Source organism: Bombus fervidus, chromosome 19 (genome assembly GCF_041682495.2).
Source record: "Bombus fervidus isolate BK054 chromosome 19, iyBomFerv1, whole genome shotgun sequence".
Lineage (NCBI taxonomy): Eukaryota > Metazoa > Arthropoda > Insecta > Hymenoptera > Apidae > Bombus > Bombus fervidus.
Genome location: NC_091535.2, coordinates 1,582,590 through 1,603,899, shown reverse-complemented (window position 1 = coordinate 1,603,899; position 21,310 = coordinate 1,582,590). Strand labels below are relative to the sequence as shown.

At 44.0% G+C, this 21,310-nt stretch overlaps 2 protein-coding genes across 3 annotated transcripts in view; one reads left to right on the top strand and one right to left on the bottom strand.

Annotated features, from left to right (window-relative positions):
* The window catches only part of LOC139996815 (homeobox protein abdominal-A homolog), a 42,601-nt gene extending 21,797 nt beyond the window's left edge, over nt 1–20,804 (bottom strand). The window contains exons 1-2 of one of the 2 annotated variants that reach the window (XM_072021326.1): nt 17,120–20,804; nt 13,137–13,169 (exon numbers count right to left, since the gene is read on the bottom strand). In XM_072021326.1, coding sequence (XP_071877427.1) covers nt 13,137–13,169; nt 17,120–17,870 — 784 coding nt within the window. In that variant the 5' untranslated portion in view covers nt 17,871–20,804. The remainder of the gene's footprint in view (nt 1–13,136; nt 13,170–17,119) is intronic. The other variant, XM_072021327.1, reaches the window with a different exon arrangement.
* The window catches only part of LOC139996846 (uncharacterized), a 35,247-nt gene continuing 32,596 nt past the window's right edge, over nt 18,660–21,310 (top strand). The window contains exon 1 of the mRNA XM_074112179.1: nt 18,660–18,793. Within this exon, the coding sequence (XP_073968280.1) occupies nt 18,784–18,793 (10 nt within the window). The 5' untranslated portion in view covers nt 18,660–18,783. The remainder of the gene's footprint in view (nt 18,794–21,310) is intronic.

Here is a 21,310-nt window from a genome sequence, read left to right as displayed (position 1 = left end):
TAATGTTTAATCAGAGCACGTTGCGGCTTTACGATATTAGTTCCCGTTACGCACCCTCCTTCACCCTTTCCTTCTGTCGATCTTTGCCATTCTTCGCCCCGCCTGTTCAACCAATGGATGGTGGACCGACCTTTCAGAATCTTCCGAATATTTCGAAAGTTACAACCCTGCAGTGTTTAACCTTCGACAGGAGATGGCTGAAATGTGTTTGCTCGACTCCCTTCCAATCCACATATGGTGACAAGGACGTGTACATTGTACATATTGGCCGAAGGATTATATCGCTTCATCGAATAGAAATTGTGGGTCGATATCAAGAAGAATGTAGTAAAAGTTGAATGTACTCTGTATGTAAAAGGAAACGATATATCTATAAGAATCGCGAACGCGAATAAGATGAAGATAATTCGAATTGTGCAATGTAAATATTTTCATTCGATCGTTATAAGCCAAATAACTTTAAACTCGAATATGACGTATTTATTTTATGCGGAAACTCGTGCGGGAGGATCGCGGAGAAACAGTCTGTTGGCCTAGTTCAAGCTCTATCCTATCTACCTACATGTGTTTAACTGCTAATTTAAGGTCTACCAAGTTCATTGTGGCTTATAACGGTGTTATTGAGTTCAAGGCGAACGCCATCTTCGCACTCGCTAAATAGATAATGCCTGCTCTAGATGTACCAATAGTGGACCACAGGATTTTGCGGCTCCCTGGAGGACTGACCACGGGGAAGTTCCCTATAAATCTACTAAGAATAATTCGGAGGGTACGGTTTTATTGTGAGCTATTTATCGACCTTCGCGTTGCTGCATTACGGAAAGAAACAAGCATCGAACTAGACTCTCGTTTTTGCTCCGTTGAGCCCCATTTACCGTGAACATCGAACCTTCCTACTTGCTGATCCGCCCACGTGCCTCCGCGCTGGTCGATAATCAAAATCTCGCAAAAAATCTCCTGTTCAACCCAAGTTACCGTAGTTACGTGAAATGTTATAAAATTAAACAGACTCTATATCCGTTGTTTTTTTACGTCACGAGGTCTTCGATAGTATCCCACATACTTGAAATTTAGAAACTTTTAAAATCAAAAGATTCGCTGCAAAGTCATTCTCACCCCTTTCCACCAATCTCCGTTAGTCTGATTGTTTGATTAAATCAACCAGATAGACATCCATCCGCTAAAAACCGAGCCTTAACCTAGCTTTAGAATGGTGAACAACCTACTGGAATCGTTTCTGAAATTTCGAAATCCGACGCAACGAAATCTGCTCACGGATCGTGCTCCACGATTCTAGTTGACTGCAACCGAGGGCGAAGAAGACTTTGCCAGGCAAACACGCGTATAATAAAAGTCGTAAGATAGGCGAATTCCTTCGGGAGCCGTAGCGACCGCCGCGCACTCCTCTTCAGTTTACTCGCTTCTAGCTCCTCTCTCTCTCTCTCTCTCTCTCTTTCACTCTCTCATTTCTCCTCGCGATTCTTTCGTTCGTGCTCGCACGGATACGCCACGCGGACAAAGGGGAATCCCCCGCGCATGCGCTCTCGTCTCTTGGTTCTAGTAACGATTCCACCCACCCCTGTTATAACTTGTCTCCCCCACCAGCGACCTCTAGCCCCTCGTCCGAAGACCACCATCAGCCTAACGCAAGCTACGGGAACGGACCTGGTGTACGTATATCTAGACCTTCGCACAGACTCAACAAACACAAACGTACACCGTTCCACGATGTGCGTGTATGTACGTATTGGTACGATGACGCGGGTGATGGGTTTGATCTGATTTTCGATTTTGAACGACCGAAATGTGCAATGTATTCAAAGCATTGAGATACGAGCTATAGCCGTTCAAAGGTTACACTTTTTTCCCTTAAAACCTAATTTCCTTTCTTTTTTTACCGGCTGTTAGCTTATCTCGCGGCCTCATGAATGAGAGCGAAGAAACGAGTATCGCTATTTGTTTGAAAATCGTAAGTTATTCGATACGAGGTATTAGTCGAAGATAATAGAGAGGAAATTAGTGTGTCCCGAGGGCGGTGAGTTCATAAGGGCGTGATCAGGCGCAATTATGCTTCTCGTCGACCGAAGGACAGCATAAACCGCGATTCGAACTGGATTAAAATATAATTGAATCGCGCCAAAGTTATAATTTCTTCGATCGGGAGCTCGTTAAGGGGACTCGCGCTGCGCACGAGGAATTAACTAAACGATCCGAGCACGACTCCAAAGTATCAAGGGATAAAAAAGAAGAACAAACGGAGGTGACGCGTATATTCTGTGCCGATTCGGAGGTTAAAGTCGCGTTTAAAGCAGCGAGAGCAAAGAATTGTCATTTTTAGCGATCTTTAAACGATGCCATGGCCTTTAATTATGTCCCAATTAACTCGCGTTCGGGATTCCAATCTCCGCCCTCGTCGCGGCTTTTTTTCTTTTTGCTCGAACCCGTCACTATCGACGCGAAGCACGAAAGCAGTTTCCACGGCCAACGTAGAGAACCAAATATGTCTACAAAGCGCACGACAACGATACGTAGATGGCCTCACACAGAGTCTCTTTTCGTGTACGTGTCTGCGCGTTGTGTGTGTGTGTGTGTGTGTGCATCGCACGTGTATGGTGCATCGAGCTCTTCTCCGCGCTAACACTGCCACGAGAGAAACACCCATACACATGTACGTAAGCGCAAGAACATGAAAGTACAGGGAAATACACAGAGGCAAGAATGTGCACTACGCTACCGGTCGGGTTGTTCACGTACATAAGTATAAAGAGAAGAGGCGTAATATCCTCCAGCGGAGCCGCGGGACGGTACAAAAGCTGGAAATGGAGCCTTTAGTTTTTATCGAGGGATAAAAGTCGTGATAAGCTGTATCAGGGGGTGTACCGTGAAAGAGCACAGCGACGTACTCACGCGATATCTAGACCGGATCGGTGCCGGTGTGTGCAAGTGTACGTTGCCCCCTCTTTCTGTAATACGACGGGGGCCACAGTGAGCTTCGAAATTTCGAAGGTTATTGTACGAGATATTCCGTCGTGTCGTTCCACTCTGCAACGAAGGCGTCACGAGACTTCCATGAGCGAATCGTGGAAAGCGTAACGATCAGGTTCCAGCGTCGTTGATAGAATGAAATTTCTTAATCGTGCGCGAATAACGTTTAGTTTAACGAGCAACTTAATTCGCTCGTAATACATTTAAGCGCTATATGATATTTGTGGCTGCTTTGTCGAAACTATTTACCGCTATCATACTATCGCGCATATTAATTGGTACTAGAATTCGTTTATAATTCATTAGTAGTTGTTTTCTGCTCATCACGTAGGATTAATTTCTATTCAGAGGTGAAATATCGAGCCGTAAACGCGATAATTTCCAATTCGATGACAGTTACCTCGAAGGGTTCCAAGTTGCACACGCATTCCATCTTCATCGAACGTCAACTGGATGTCCGGAGGACGAGGCTCGATAATGGTTAACCGACCTCGAACAATTAGAACGCCGCCGACTAAATTCCGAGGGGCGTAAATCAAGCCCTGATCGTTACGCGAACGTAAACATCGTAATTCTGATCAGCAGTAAATCTACCTGACATCGAGGTGGAGCATTCCGGAGCAATTCCTTCGTTCGGTATTGGCTATCCGAAGGCATAGATTATACAGGCGAGTCTCTCGGGAGAGGAAGGAGGCTCCAGCTTCGACTCCTCGTATCCTTTTCCCTTTCCCTCGCCATTCTCTCCCAAGAGCAGAGAGCCGTGGTCTTTGCCCCTTCTCTTCGTCCAGGTCTCTCTCTCTCTCCTCTCTCCACTCTCTCTCTCTCTCTCTCTTTCTCTCTCGCCTCTCACGGCTAAAGGTCTATATCGCGCACCGTCAAACCTACCCGAATTGCTCGTCGTCGTGTTATGCAAACGGGCACATTTGTTACGATAGTACTCGCCAGGGGGTCGTTCTCCACCAGCGTGACATGGTATGGCGTGGCGTGGCGCACAGCCACGGGAGTAGCACAGCTATCCAACCGCGCCACGCTTTCCTCTCTCACTATCTCTCTCTCTCTCTCTCTCTCTCTTAGATCCGACGACTACGTAGTTGAACGTCTGAATCGCATTCTCTAGCCGGTGAGCACGTTTTCTCGCCTGGACAACGTCGTTTCGCGTGTCAGCGCTATGTTCGTGCAACTACGAAAGCGTTCCCCTTGAAGAACGCCAACCACTGTCGCTAACAACAGAGCGCGCAATAATCAACTGCACTCGTTCGCGTTCATCTTTATTAAACTTTCTCGTAAGCATCTGTTCTAGCGGATAAAATAGAATTTCAGTGAGAAACTACGTGTCGATAGCCTGTTTCGCGATGGAAATTTCAAGATAGAATAGCGATAGAAAAGCAACAGCCGTTTTATGATTTCATATAATGAAAACATAAAAGGCGTTTATGCAAAAGGAAACGTGGTCGATTGTTCGACGTTGTCGCATTTAATTAAATACCGGTTAATTTAATCGACGATCAGGTAGAACCGATTTAAAGGATCGTCGATTTGTCGGTAGACGCTGAGGAATTCTACGGCTATTTAACGATCTTCGCACATCCTTATTCGTCACATATTTCATCGGATCGTTCTATCCTTCCCGTAAAATTTTATCGACCGTGAAAATAACACTCTGTTCGTGTTATATCTACCAAGTGACATTCTCCAAGTTTTAACGACCGTCACGCACCTCCATATCTGTCGGCTGAAACTTACCTCTTTCGATTTGATTTTTTTCAACTACGTTCTATCGATGCGAGATGTACGTGAAACGACGTGTGCATAAATTCTAACATCGAGAGAAACGATTTTTCCACCGGCTGAGATGTTAGAGGACGACGCGTAGGAACGATTACATTTTCACGAGTAGGATTTCGACGCGAGGATCGAGGGAAAAACAGGCAAGATCCTCGTTCTTTCTTCTGTCTACGATCAAATGAAATGTAAAACGCTCCCATCTTCATTTTGAAGCAAGGAACTTTGCTTCCGGTTCCATTGTGCATTCGAGCGAGCGCGAAACGCCGAGATGTCCCAAGTTTCGGTCGAGAGATGCAATTTTTCTCTTAAACGCCGCGCTAAAGTTGAAAGTTTCGGGCATAGCGATGAAGACAAGTTCGACGCAAACTCGGCTGCTTGCAAGAATAGGATATCCAACGAAAACTCCAAACGAGATGTTTGTTATAGTGGAACTTTTAGCTAATCGCGGCTACGCTGTCGAGGAAATAAGGCTCGAATTCACTCGAAGAGGCGGGAATTTCCTTTTCTACATGTATTCGCCGTCGATGAGGACAACTTTTCTCGAATTAGTAATTGGATTTTGAGGAATTATGCAGCCAACAGTTAGCCGAGAACCGGCGTTGTGTAACATTATTCCTAACGAAGAGAGAAAATTACTTCTCTCTCTCTCTCTTTGCGAAGAAGAAAAATCGTTACACTTTTGCCAAAATAAAGAAAATCAAGTTGGACGATTAGGATACGTTCCAAACTCGACTTCTCTTGCGATGCAAAGCGAATGCAACTTGCAATTAAGGCGCTCTCCTTTAAATCGACCGCGAAATTATTTTTCCGGTAATTCGAGCGACGACCTCATGAATTTCCAGACAGCATTGGTATGCAAGACACTGCGAGGATCCAACCTCTAAACCTAAGTTTTCATTAGAACGGTCGTACCTACCGCTATCTCAATCCTCCTTCTCGCTAGATATAATCGTATTTTAACAAAATCCTGTTAGCAGCTGAGAGCCGGCCAAACGGCCGTGGCGAGCGCACTATTTTACTCTAACTACCTACCATTGTACAATGCCTCAGTCTTTTGTAATTTCGCGAGCGCAAAATGTTACTAACTTGAATATTTACCAGTGGCCTGTCGGCTTCGCCGAGAATCCAGCCGAATTTCATGGAATAATTCAACCTGGAAACATTCTCGCCAGCCCAAAAATTGCAAAACATCTACACACACGTTGGAGAACTAGGCGAGAGAAATAACACGCCAGACGAAATATCATTCCTCTCCTTGTTCCCTTGTTACGTGTCTCGCGTATTTTTTCCCCCACGGTGCAGCTTCAGACGACTTCAAACGAAGGGGAAACGAAGAAGAAGAAGAAGAAGAAGAAGAAATACACGCTGGTGGAAAAACGAACGAGCCAACTCGCGAGCTATCGAGAAACAGATAGCGCTGCCAGTGTAATTACGATAAATTGTTCCCCCTACGATAATTATCGGTATTCCTGGAATGGGATACGCCGCGAGTCCGTGTTTCTCCGGTTGCTGTTCACCTACAGTCTACAGTTCGATTTTTCCGACCCTTTCTTCCCGCTTGCGCAAATGGCAGCGCTGAATATACGATGGAACACGACACACACCGCCTCGGCTACGGCTCCCCTGCTCATCTGTTCGCTGAACGAGTTTATAAATTAGAACACGCTCGTGTGCGGCTTCTTACGCCAGTCGAAACCGCAACTTGCATGTTTTCTTATTCATCCGTGCGAGACAAAGGTTCCGATACTATTTGTATTTTCATAGACTTCACTGAATTTTAACTAACTTGGTAATTTCAACTTCCCCATACATGCAGAGAACGAGAATCTTTTGAGAAATAGATTGTTTTAAGCTTAAACGCTGCTGTTCTCTTCCGGTCTATACGACTCGAAGTAGATGTTATATTTCAATAGACATTGTTAAAATACAGATAGTTTTTTTACATATATGCTACATTTGTGTATTCCTTGTTTGTTGATAATAAAGTTATTTAAAAAAAAAGGAAGATATCTGGAAAGATAGAGGTAATATAAAAATAATAAATAGCAGAATCAATTTAAACAATAATAATTCAACAAAAAATAAAATTCTAATCGATTAAATTGAAAAAAATCTGTTTATCTAATCAAATTTCGACATTAAATGTTGTCCCGTTTGTAGAATACGGATTTACGTAAAAAGCTTATGAAACTACAAGCTGACAAACACAAGCTGATTGATTCCTATAACAGATACGAAGCCTTTACTTTCACTCGGCTGAAAACCACTATGATTTACGAACGTCACCAAGAGGCATCGGCTTTTTAGCTCTTTCCTTGTCGTAATAGATCTCCCCGTAAACTTTACTGCTTTTTAAGGGATGGGAAACAACGCGCGCGAGTCTCGACAAAGGGTGCGGTGAAAGTTTACGTCAGGTTTAGAAAAAAAGCCAGTTGTCCGAATAGAAGTGAAACCGTAAAAAAGGCTAAAGAAAAAGGTCGACCTTGTAAAATTCGACGAGCCCTGGAGAAATTTTCTTATACTTGCTAATAACTGGAAGATATAGCGGCACATGAGCGAACGAAAAAATCGAATCGAAAAAGAGACACAGTGTTGTGCCTGTTATTTTCCACTGCCAACGTTATTTTCATTTGCCAGATATAAAGGTAAACAAACTCCGAACAACGTATTTTCGCCGTTACTTCTAATCGTCAAACGCAGTTACGTTTATAGTTTTCGTAATACCACCGATCGATATAAACATACGAACGTGCTCTGTAGGGCATTCGTTACAGCGAGTTATACAGTCGACCGACGAGCATAGAGTCGAACGGTAGACGACGAACGACGAACGAGCGACGATTTCGACCGACATATACTACCTCTGTACAGGTATTTAAAATTATTTTAATATACACGGACTATTTTATCACTCGTCTCTTTAATAAACGAACGCGTATAATAATCCATTATCGCATAGAGAATAAAAAGATTCATTTGTTTTTGTGAAAACAATATAACAATTCTTGAAACAATCACTGCGATATATTTCTTTGGAGCTTGTTGCTTTATTCAGGAAAGAAGAAAAATGAGAGAGATAATAGATAAATGCTTCGTAGTAAACATACTTCGTAGTAAATACATATATTATAGCTGCGCGTAGTCGATATTCGCTATAGGATTCTATTCGATCGCATAATATTCTGACTGGATGTTTCGTAAATCTGTAACGGCTTGTAACGTAGCACGCGACATAATCGTTTGCATATTATTGTTGTGAAAATAAAGCGTATCGCCGTGAAACGTATACGTGTCGTGACCGGGCCGGAGAATTTCAGCGAAGGAAATCAGCAAAGAGGACTCGAGAACCTCGAAATAAAGCATATCGTATGAATAAGTATGAATGGAAGCAGACGATATGTATATGTATGTATGTATGTATTTTTGTAACTGGCACGTTTGACGTTTAATTTCTATGGCCTTGAGAAACTAGTAGTAGTAGATAATACGTTATCGTTATCAATTATAAAAGTACATCGAGTATGAAACTTCGACAATAAACAAAATTACATAAAACACACAAGACTAATGACTGATAGAATAAATAAGACTAATTGCTGTTACACAAACATATATATTTTATTAATCGTGATTAGAAGCTAATGAGAAAGAAAAGAAAAAGGAAAGCATAGCTAAACTCGTGCTTATGACGATCCCACAAGGTTTACCTTGAGTAACCGAAAATAGCCGTCGAGCAGAGCGGTTCGAGGCTGTTCTCTCGACCTGAGAAAGAGACAGAAGGTATTTTTCCAAGAAGGTTTGAGTGTGAATCTACGGTGACATTTAGAATCGGCCGGTCGTCCCGAGGATTTGACTGGTATGATGGGTTCGGCACGCGACAAAACGGGGTACGCGCCGTCGTATGACCATAAAATAAACGTTTGGGGTGGCGCAGGCGGAGGCCAAACCTGGCAGCGCATAAACACTTATATAACAGCAATTAAACTGCTTTTAAGGCCCATAAAACTGCAGTTTCAATAATCTCAGTGACAACACGGTCCTGACCTGGCTCCGACTTCTCTCGGCCTCCGGAAACGAGGCTTCCCGCCGGAATTCTTGAACGCAATCACCTTCCAAGATTACCCTTAACGTCGCGTACTTCTCCAGCCTTTACCCTCGACAGAATTTCTTACTTGCGGCAATACAAACGAAAGGGTACCCGAGGGGTCGAGTGAAATAGCTTTGTCGTCCAAAAAGATAAAATTCGTACGAACAAAATGTCTATTAATTTTGTATTATGCTATTCGGAGGTCCATGATATCGTCATTTTCAAGAAAAAAAATGATCATTTCTTATTCGGAATTTCTGATCGTGTCGCTCTTTTTCTAAAACGTATCTACCACTTGATGGACTCTATGGTAGAACCGTCGGACGAGGACGGGATAGGTGTAAAATAGGGAAGAGAGAGCGACATAGAGAGAAAATGGGAGGGAGCGAAGGCGGGTGGAAACGAGCAGAAGCCCAGGTAGGGGAGGTAGGAACGATGAAATGGGATAATACGGACGCTGCAGGACGCGGCAGCCATCATCGAATGCTAATGAGGGGTTGGCGGCTTTTGGGGCGGAAGATTCAGTCCATGCAGTGGCGCACTGTTGCCAGAGAAACGGTCTGATTATAAATTATACATTATCTCGTGCTAGACCTGTGTACACACCGAAATCCAAGTAGACGTCCGCAGGCTACCGAGCCCTCGCATCAAAATGCACACCCGTTTACGGACTAGAGATAGATTAAAGGCTCGTTGAACCGTGGTATTATGGAAAGGTGGCTAACAAAAATTGCGCCAACCCGTCACACCCTCGGATGCTTGTTAAACGTATCGCCGATCGATTTATCTTTTATTGTAATAGATTATTTGTTCGATATAATTCTCGTTGTCCTCGTATGTAGTCGTCGTTCGCAATAAAATAATATATACTGAAAATATTATCATGACAATATAATGCTATTTGTAAGTTGTCTAGCCGTGCTTTATATTTTCGCGACAGGAAGTAAAATAAACGCGCCATGTTTCCCACAGTGCACGTCAACGTTTCAACGCTGAGGTAAAAAGAGGAGGAGCGCGGCTTGTAATTTAGAAGATTTTACTATTGTTGCTCTTCTCCGTTACGGTTACGGGGGTAAACGATTCTTGGAACGACACAGCAGCAGCGAGAGTTAATCAAGGGGTGGAGAAAACACGGCACGGCTGTGGAGTATAGTCCTGAGTAAGCTAACAAGAATGTTTGCTTGCGCACTGTTACCAGCAGATCGAACTGTTTATAAATTATACATTATCTGCTGATTGCTAACCATACACAAAATGCAAGTAGATGTTTACTAACCAACGACTCTTATCGTAAAAGAGGCAAACATTCCGCAATAAATAGAATTATGCAACTATCGCATAAATTTCCCACATTTTTATACTATTTCGAACGCTTCCAACGTCTTCATATACGATTAACGAACGAAATTAATATTCATTACCTATCCAACATGATCGTTGGCGATCGTTAAAATAGTTAAGATATAATTGCTCGTATTATATAAGTTATTGACTGAAAATTTGGTCGCAGTCCAGGATGAAAGTACGAAACGAACACATACAGAAAAACAGACTCGCGGAATATCCATGGAGCCATCAGCAGGCCGCCGATCCCTGACCTCAAAATGCAGTACGTTCACATACCACCAGTGAAAGATTAGATATATACGTATCTCCAAGTTAATTCTGTATTATAAAATGGATGCGGTTCTTTCCTAATTTTACGACGCGAAACGCGTGCGTAAGATGTATGTATAACTTGTCGCAATGCGCATTTCTCTCTCCGCGAAGGAAGCTACAGCTTCTCAGTTAATCTCCGTCGACCCTCTACCATACGTTTCAAAGATATTTCGATGTACATACGTTTAAAAAATATTCGACAGAAGAAAAAGGCGTATTTACGCGGGTACGTAAATTTTGCTGCAGATAGAATTTTAAGGTGAGATGCCATGGTATATTCTATCGGTACAGGCTTCGAAGCCACCCAGCCACCAATCCCAATTCTATACTGGAAAGCGTAGTACATTCACGTACTGGCGATAGATTATGTCCATAGACACGACGACGGATATTGCAGCGAGTGGAAGAAAAAGAATGACGCCGCTTGAGTTGAATTCAAAGTGCTATTTTTATATTACTTCATAGCGAATGCGACTGAGTATCGCGCAATTTCAAAACTTGCCCTTTTCGACGAATTCCAATTTCGGAAATCCTTTATTTATTATCACGTCGTGAAGCAGCTTCTTCGACAGTGGACGCTTTTGTTTGAAATGCATCTGTAGATTTATCGAAAACTTGAGAATTTTGGGAGTGAAGAAGCGAATGCGAAAACACGACGTGGCAGATTTTAGCAACGAATTTATCTTCGTCGTTCCACAGTCCATAAAATAAAGCCGGGGGACGTTAATAAAAACGTCTTGACTAATTTTACAACGCAATCGCCGAGATATCCCGGTGAAGAAGATGGCGGGTCTGTGACTCGCAATTGTCGATGCAAAAGAGATAGGGGAGGAAGAAATACGCCACGGATGGACGATGCATTATGCATCGTGTGTCCCCGGGCTAACGTTGATTCGCGTACATAACTTCAATTACAATTAGTCAAGCATCCTGGAGGTCTCTGTGCAACATTCCCACAGGTATTTCGGCTGACGCACCCCAACTTCCAAATGCATTAACGTCACGTTTCCTTCGCGCTCTCGACGCGCACAGACGTCTATCGTGGATGGCGCCGGAGAAGCTACGTATTATCTCCTAAAGCAGCAATTCTAAACCTGCTTACAGAATCATGTTTAAAAAACACGAATAGATTCGTCTGGGACGCAGCGCCGATACGATGGTGACTCGATGCGAATTCGAGTCGAAGATATATACGTTGGTTTAAAAATATCGCAAATCGTAATACGATTCAAATAATAATTCTTCAAAAAGGCATTAACGTTCGATGATATTTCACTGTCGAAGATATTATCCAAAGAACAGGTTTATTCCCAGAGTATTATCGGCACGACGGAACATACAAAGGCCAATTGTGCTTCGTTTATATGAATAAATTTGGATGTGATTTACCGACAGGTAACTGTTCCCATCGTACACTGGCGACTTCCTGTCGTAATCGCAGCCGTATTCCTATTTGAAATTATGATCCACCAAATGTAAACAAAACATGGCGATAAGTCCAATAGGTGAAGTTTTAATTTCACCTAATCGCTATTTACTGCGTCATTGTGAGCCCGTAATAGGCCATATAAAACATAGTCACGGGTATAATTTGCGGCCAACATTATCACGCTGACGACAGGTGTAGTTAGCCGTATACATGTCCTTCTTGCATGCGCAACTAACATAAATGAATAGGGTACGAGTCGGTAGCACGTGCTACCGGCACCAGGATTCGAGTAAACGACCTTTAAGCGGTGCCCTTGACTTTTCTTGACACACTTTGGAGCGCCACACGGACCGCTTGCGTTCTCCAAGGACACCTTTTTTACGTCGCAATGAATCCGCGAACAGCGCCATCTTATAAAGGCGACAACTACGGGAATCATCTGGGAGAGATCAAACGGTAGAAACAGGCGTACGAATTAGCTTTAAAACAACTTATTTCACGGGTATATTGTTAGGGGAAATTGTGAATAAAGTTTAATGGCGCGCGGCCACTGTTTTTTTATCGCTTGAATCTTTTCAAGCTTAAACTTTTACTACGAAAATGAATCTTTTACGGATCGACTGTATATGTGAAAATCGGTGTATTCATACAGCCTATTTGCCTTCGATCTAATCCGATTAGCCATCGACGAAAGAAACAATGAGAGGGAATTAGTTGTTCGTAAGCTAACTGTCACCTTTCGTTAACGAATAATTTAATTATCTGTTTTGGTATGATGGTTTTGAATACGAATCGCGGAATCGATCATAAAACCGAAAACGTGACCGACGGTTGAAATAGAAGCCATGAAAAACTGGTAATCGTCTTGTATGATTGCGTTTCGTGAATGAAACTGGCTCTTACGTTCGAAAATATGGCTGCCATATGTGGCAACGGCGCACGCTTGAGAACAGATTGGCCCCTGTGTGTTTGGGGTCTTGTTTCATCTCCTTGGTCGTTTCAAGCTGACAATGTCAAAATTCCGCTTAGCATTGAAATTCTTTAAAAACTTGTGAAACGTACAAGTTTCGCGTACTATGATAAATATCAAAGTAGAAATCTCGTCTTCAATATCAACGCTCCGTAAACAAAATTTTTAGCCAAAATGTTTCAGCGAAATAACTACGATAATAACAATGAGATGGTACTCACCGCACACGACTCTGTCGAACGGGCTCATCCAATCTGAAAGCAAAAATAGAAACGTCGTAATTAGTGTCAATCGATCCGATACGGAGATTATCGGGCGCTTCAACCCACCCGTGAAAAGCATGCACACTTCAGATAAACTAACCCATACAGGCAGACGAACCATACACGCATAGCAAGACCAAAACATTCGTCGAGAAGAGAAGGAAAAAGAGACAAAGAATAACAGAGAAACGAAGAGGACGCGTGTAAGTAAACAAAACTTATTCCGAGGGATACGCAATTAGAAAGTAGGAAATTCGCGGCAACTTCAGTACGCAAAGCCTTCGCTGCAACTTCGCCTGCTAGAAAGGAGGATTAGAAGCACGATCGTGAAACGTTCCAGCGCACCAGCCGCTTAATCCCGTTCCCATTCCGTCTGTTCCGTCGATTAAACCGAAATGTCTCTAGATTAACCTAAACGTTGATTTCTGTACCCGTTTCGCGACAATCGTCGCAACGTACGGTCCGATCAGAACGACATAATATCTTATTTCAGCCGGGACATAGCGGTATCTGGCGACATGCGTTGCCTACGAGTACAGTACAACGTCTTCAATTAATCGCTCGGTAGACTAATCGCGGACACTAACCATCCCCGGCATAGGATTTATCCCAATAAATCTCTCGGCTGCGTTACATTCGAGTGACTACCGCGAGAGACGGCGTTCCCTTCGTTCTCGGCTCGTAAAGTTATTCTTACGCACTCGTAAACCAGATAAGGACTTTATTGAATCACGAATAGACACTTCTTGCGAACGTTGCCCGATAAAGCTACGCCATGGAGGATGAAAAAAGAAGACGCGGTTCTCCGCGACCTTTTTTTCCCTCTGTTGCTTATGCTCAAAGGCAAATATTGCCGTACAAGAGCCCAATAAAAAACCAACGTCGTTATAAATTACATTGAAGCACGTGTTGAGAAAAATCAGACACTGTTTGTACCGTTATGATTTAAACGTCGATTTGATGTTATCAAGTCGATGCCATGATCGTTTCACGAATACCGTATGACAATAAAAAAAACATTACAAGAAGCAAGCATTAAAACATGTTAGAAAGACTCGGCGGGTATGGCTTACATAAGTCAAATTCTTCTCTTGTGCGTGTTTCCAGTACCCGTTAGCCGTAGGCAAAATTTTCTCCCTTCGAAAATACGCAATTCACAGACAAACATTGGTTTAAAAATAACCAGAAAACTGGTTGCTATATGATTTATGGTAAAAGTTAACACGTTAGGATGCATATTACTTACAAATATAATGAACAAATCCTTTCTTGGCATCTTCTGTTCAGGAAAATACACGCGTGGTAATATGGTGCAAGAGAAACGTTATCGTTTAGTATCGATAGCCAAACGAACTTTGAAAAATAATTTGTACGTTCCATGATTAATGGCTTCATCGAACTATAGTCGTACATGGCGTACATATCGTGGCGCGCTCTATCAAATTTTGTCGTTGCTGTAATTTAAAAGATGAACGCTAGGAGGTGTTAATTCGTACGATGTGTGAAATCTACGCGCCATTTGCATCGAGTACATGATGCAAAATTTTCAAGCAATTGTTCGCTAGAAAAGCATAAACCAGCCGGTTGATAAACGATAAAGTGAATTATATCGATAGTTATTCAAAAACACGGTCAAAAAGTATATCGTTATAGTGAAATTAAGTGTGGCCATTGTCCGTTGAAAATTCTCTGACGAGATAGCATCGATTCACGCGAACGATATCGCACGATCTTTCAAGAAAACGTTCTATCTTCAATCCATGGCACAAAACAAGTGTGTACGTATCACGAAAGCCAATTATATATGTCGGATTGGTTTATTTTCATTGGTGTGAGGCATCGGAACCGAACCTTGAAGAAGCCCCAGCCCCCCTCGTTACATTTTCGATGGAGGACGTGTATCGCCTCGTGTGCAACTCATCTGGACGATCGCGACGACACGAACACGAAAAACAATGCAGACCGGTGAATTGAATTGCTTTTAAAAACACATACATACACGAATGCTTTTCACGGGCGTCGTTGAGAAAAACACAACGTCGACGACGGATTTGTCCGACCGCCACAAATACGGTAAATGGCGGTAAAATGCCGTCGGCACTTTGTTCGCGCTAATACTGCCTCGAACAAAGACGCTTATACGAGCTGTACTCCGAATGCATTATACACAACACAGAGAATAGCTGGTCGTTGGAATGGGGCAAAAATTTCACGTCTACGATGATCACGTTGCAAATACCGCTATCGTCCGATCAACTCTATTGTTTCTGTAAATTGGAAATCGACGAAATTTTTACGTATCGTTTGTTGCGCCGATAACAACTTAAAGCAACGAGAGGAAGAAAATGAAGTTCTACGTAAATTAACGAGTCTGTCAAGGAATGGGTTTATGTTCGTGTAACGTTTGAAAAACACACATGGCGCTATTTTCAAGTTACGAAGTTGTACGAAAGCAGTGTGAGCAACGTACCTGACCGAGAATAATGACATGCAAATGGTAAGTACGCGTTATGGAATAAAATTATTATCGATTCGTTATTAATATCGGATCTATTGAACATAGAATATCTAGTTAATTCCGTTCTATGTATCTGCTATGAGTTTTTCGACGAGTTATGGTAATAACGTAAATTGGGCCGTTATCATCAATCGATCAGATATAAATTATGTTCATATTGCTGATAACAGATTGAGTTGATGTTGTAAAAGTACGAAATAAATCATAAGGTCGAAAATAAGTAGGTTAATATGATTAGCTACATGAGAAAGCTACACATATTAATATCTATACCGCCACAATTAGTTTTATGGGATATTTCTATTCTAGTTCGGGTCACAATCGATAGCTCGAGCATGCTTCTAGCGCATTTTACGAAACATTCGAGGCATAACAATGTTCTAACAACTACATACTCTATAGTGCCCCCTGTAGAAAGAATGACTATAAACACGTGTAGCGTAGGTCAGTTTCTTCCATCTATCGTTCGAGATTCAACGATTTGTCATTTGCGAATAATCTGTTACACGCTATTTCTATATTTTTTATGCTCTTTTTATGAACACAAATATAGAGAAAAAAAAGAACATGGAAGGAGCATAGTTAAATAGTTAAAAAAATCAGCAAAAACTTTTAATTTTGTAGATAAATAAAAGTTACATTTTATAGTTCATGTATTTTCCATGATTCCGGCCAACGATAAAATCGTTGCTTTTATCGACTTTACACGAGATGATAAATTTAGATTCGAATCGAGCGTAATTTATTGTTTCGTTAATTTATTACTACGAAATGTGGTCGACGTTTTAACTTGCAAATTTCTGCCATTCTCCGTGAGTAGCGATAAATATAGACATAAATAAACCGGCAAATTCATTATTTTTTAACGATCATTCTGCTTGTACTTTCATCCAACGGTACGGATACAATTATATCGTTATCTCTGACGCTGATTATTAAGAACAACATCCGACGCTCGGTCATTAATGCGTGCAGATAGTCTGTGAAAATCATGTTGAAATAGGCGCCGCGATTATCATTAATTCTAATATTGATTCGGTTTGTTTCTACGGACAATTTAACGCTATATTAACCATTAGCGATTAAGCTCGAATCGGTGAATCTATCTTGCCTATCGTTGGTTTACATCTTTCGATCGAAAAGAGGAGACTCTAACGAAACGTACATCAACCACTACGATCGTGTGATACACGATACCGATATGAATACGAACCATCGCCGTGAAACGATATTCAAATGCTTAGCAAAAGTTCATTCTACTTGCTTAGCTAGCCGATTCGAATACAAGGAAGCTACATACGTTTTAGAATCATGCTAGACATGAGAAGCGGCGTGGAAAGGAAGTCAAAGGAATACACGTTGTTGCGTATGAAATATCAGAAAGAATCAGAGAGAAAGATGGAAAAACAATTCAAAGACTTACCGGTGATTGACATCCATGGATATCGTGGTATCTCCGAGATGCCGGGTTGTCCGGTGGTAGGTTGTTGGCATGATGTCAAAGGATCAACGACAGCCGATGCAGCGGCGGCCTGATGATAGAATTGTGCAGCTGCAGCCATGGAGGCGGACGCAGCGGAAACTGCCGACGAGGCTGACGCGGACGAAACCAGGCTACCAGGTGTAGCGCCGTTCTGATGATGATGACCAAGGGTATAATTTACCATGGGATCGGCGGACGTTGGTGCGACATTTCCGGTAAGACTGGCGGTATAACGGCAAGATTTGTCACCGGCGGTGGCGGCGTCGACAGCCGCGGCCGCGGCCAACGCGGCGCTCGAAGCCGCGGTCGAACCGAAGCCTGGCACCATGCTGGACGTGGCACCGAAGGCCGCTGCCGCTACCGCTTGTTGCTGATGATGATGGTGCGCCGCTGCCGCCGATACGTATGGATACATGCTAGAGGTGGTACGTGCAGCCGGTGACGTAGAGGCTGAACTTCCTGAGTGCTGTGGACTCGAGCCCGTCGGGCTAGGAGAATTGTGCTGTTGCGCGTAATTCACTGCCGCGGCCGCGACTGCAGCCGCGGATAAACTCGATTCTAAACTTGCGGTGGCCGGACTTGTCGTACACGCCTGGATCGTGCCGGGATTCGCGTTCGAGAATAACTGTTGATGATGGAACTGTTGGTGGTACTTAGGTAGCATACTATCGATTATGAATTTCGAACTCATATCGGCTGTAGCCGGTGCCGATTTCGGACTCGATGCCGAAGACACGCCCGGACACAGAGACCGGGTCCAGTGTCTCAACACCGACACCGTGCCGGCAAATCTGCCAGCGGCTGCTTCATCTTCACGCACACTCTTCCACGCTCGATCACCGTTCTTATATCACTAAATAATATAATTCGCCGATCTAGGATCGATCCAAATTTTGTTTGCACTCAACGCACGTACACGATACTGTTCGATTATTCGTTTTCTCTTTATGTCCCGTCGTTTCTTTCTCACTTTTCGTACTCAATCGTCGTCGTAATAGTTCTTCTTCTCCTCCTCCTCCTCCTCCACCTCCTCCACCTCCTCCTTCTCCTCCTCCGCCTGTCTTTCTACTTTCCCTTGTTTATCCGTTACCTTTGACCCCCACTTTGATCGTCACTTACGCAACTTTACACATTATCACAGAAACGATAGCGGACGCGAGCGGACAAGGATGGATATCGCTAGTAGGCGGATGATCGCGATTACCGGATAGCTCGCGACGGCAGACGGCACACCGGAACGTTTCCAGATCATTCGTTTCCCTGCGTCGCGTGTCCTTTTGAACGATGGTGCAGTCGATCACACACCGGGCCGAAGAGGATCCACTGTCCAGATATGGTTTTCGGGTTGACGTTACGATTCCTTTATGGTAATTACGATTCCTTCCACATCGGGACGACGAGCGACAATAAAGCAGCGGGTCTTTCGTCGGTCGGGCCCACCCAGCTGATCCAACACAGCGGTCCCAGTGAGGAAATTGGGCTGCGACGGCGATCGAGGCGACGGCACGAGGAGAGAGAAGAGAAGAGAAGAGCGTGGCCCCTGTCAGGTGTTAGAAGCCGTTTCTTGCGTACTTCTCGGATAGTCGACGAATCCTTTATGGGCCATGCATGAAGGTACTATAGCCCCCTATCCCGAACGCCGCGTACTACAACCCACGGCCAGCTAAATGTAACCCCTTACAATAATGGCGCCGCTTGTCTCTCCGTTCTGTTCCCCCCTCTCTTCTACGATCCTCGAGCGCGCTGGGGTACCAGCTGGTAAACAGAGTCGACCAATCGCGCCGCTCCCTTATCCGAGGTGGACCAATCGCGGCCCGCCTAGGCGCGCCAAGATGAATGGCTCTCTCTCTCCACACCGATTCGCCTCTCTCTGATCTTCGCTGCTGCCTATACTTCCAACTCTCTCTTCGTTTCTTTTCAGCCGCGGATACCTCTCGTTTGCTCTCGCTTCACTACACCACGCTCTCGCGTTTCGTCCATACCACACGTTTCTCACCGCTTTGCTCTCTTCGGCTCTGTGTGTTCAACACCGCTCTACTCTCTTCTCCGCGTTCTCTCTTGCCAGTGCAGTCCTGTTCACCACGTTGCCTTATACCCAACACTGTTGTGCAGCTTTCGGACGTCTCGCACGATATACGTCTCTCTTTCTCTTTTCTCCTCCTCCTTCCTTGTCCTTCCTTTTCTCTACGCTCTCTTCTCTCGTTTTCTTCCTTGCCGCTCCCTCTTTTTCGTGCTTTGCTTTCTAGCCAGCCAGCAGTTTTTTGTAGATTAGCCTCGCACGCGTTTATCCATTTTTTCCTTCGTCCGATTCTCCTTCGTTTTTACGCTTGCCACGTCTTTCGCTTCGTCTCGTGCCTCCACAGTTCGCTCGTGTCTCTCCCGGTCAGCTCGTAAACACGCCACCCACAATTTCTCCAGTTTGAAATTTCGTATCGATCTTTCTAATCGTAACTTTCGGTTTAGCTTGCCTGGGATTCCGTTGGTCCGTCCGACGGTCGGTCTCTCGTTTTCTTCCGAGATCTCCACAAATTTTCGCTGCGTTCCTCCCTCGTGTCTCCTTTTTTTTTTTTTTTTTTTTTCCTCTTATCTATCTCCTTTTATTATCTCGTCCCTTTTGTCTCAAACCAAAGACATTTTATCTAACTCCTCCCTTCGAACAATCAACACCAGGCCTTTTCCCTCTCTTGGAACACGATTCAAGCTTTCTTCGTGTTTGTTCCACCGATGCCCCGTTCTATCGGATCTACGTATTTTACCACGGAAGAAGATACGCAGACTCTTGGAATCGATCAGTTAACAGGGAATAACGTCGCCGTGTTCACAATCGGTTTCATAGCCACGGTTCTCCGCGCGAGCATCTCGGTTTCCTCTCAGAACGACTTCGATCTAGATGGCGCTCGATTCTCTTACGATTTAGCCGAGACCCGCGGTTCCTCTTCTCTTTCCCGTTCCCGCGAGGAATATGCAAGCGAAACTGGCGCGTTCCGCCAGCGTCGCGTCGTCTGCTCGACTCTTCGAAACCACTGAACTCGTCCCGGTCGGAATAGCGGCGGCATTCCTGCGTTCTCAGAGTGGTGGCGAAGGGTTGGGGCAAGAAGCGACTCGCGGGCCCGGGGGAAGGGGTTACTAGCGAGACTAGTTGCGGCCAGAGGGGGGCCGAGAGGGGTGGACGGTCGCGCGAGGGTGGAAAAATAGTTACAGGGGCGGGAAAAGTTCTCGATCGCGAGATTTCTGCCGCTGCGGTGGACAGAGGTGCCTATTCGTTACTATCTCGCGTCCGCGAAGGATCTCTCCTTAATTGATCGCCTTTCTTTTTCCGTTTCTTTTTCCGCTCGTGGGACAGGCACCAAGCTTCATTACGCTCGATGGCTCGGTTTAAATATAACGCGGCTTGTTTGTTTTCATGCTGAGACTCAATGCCAAGAGGTAAATGGCTGGTCGTATTGTACGCGGTATACAACAGTTTCTTCGTCGTTCCCGATGACGCAACGTAAACTTTACGAAGCCTTTTAACTTTTAACCACGGAAAACCGTGTGGGCGATTTTTGATTAACTTTACGATCTGCTTACTACAAGCTTTTGCTCCCGCTAATTAATTGAGCGATTAATACGGATACAGAGTGGTCGCATCGAGTTAGATCTGATAAGATCGATTAAAGGCTGGCGTATTAACTTACCTCGGCCGCTGCTATCCGTTCCTGAAACAGAATATAAATAAAAGTGTCATTAGCGAGCCATTTCGGAATTATACTTTTTGCGAACAGATAGAAATCTGGACGATTTAGTACACGGGTATCCCCGGTTTACTCATCCTCGAAATGTAATCTACCGAATTCGTTCGAATAGCTGATTTATTTCGCCGATTAGAAATTATCCACCATGGAAATCTTTAATTTTGAGTCGTGAACAGAAATGCTTGAGAAATTGGGAAAGGAGGATCAGAAATGAACAGGCGTGGTCCCTCAGGTATCTCGGTCTATGCTTCGGAATATGGATGGCATGTAGTGCCTCTGAAGCTAATCTATGGAGATGAATGTTCCACCCCCGGCCAGAGAGTCCTCCATGCATTGAAACCGCTCGATCCTTTAAGACACCGCCTGTTCCAATGATATCCAACATGGCAACTCCAAG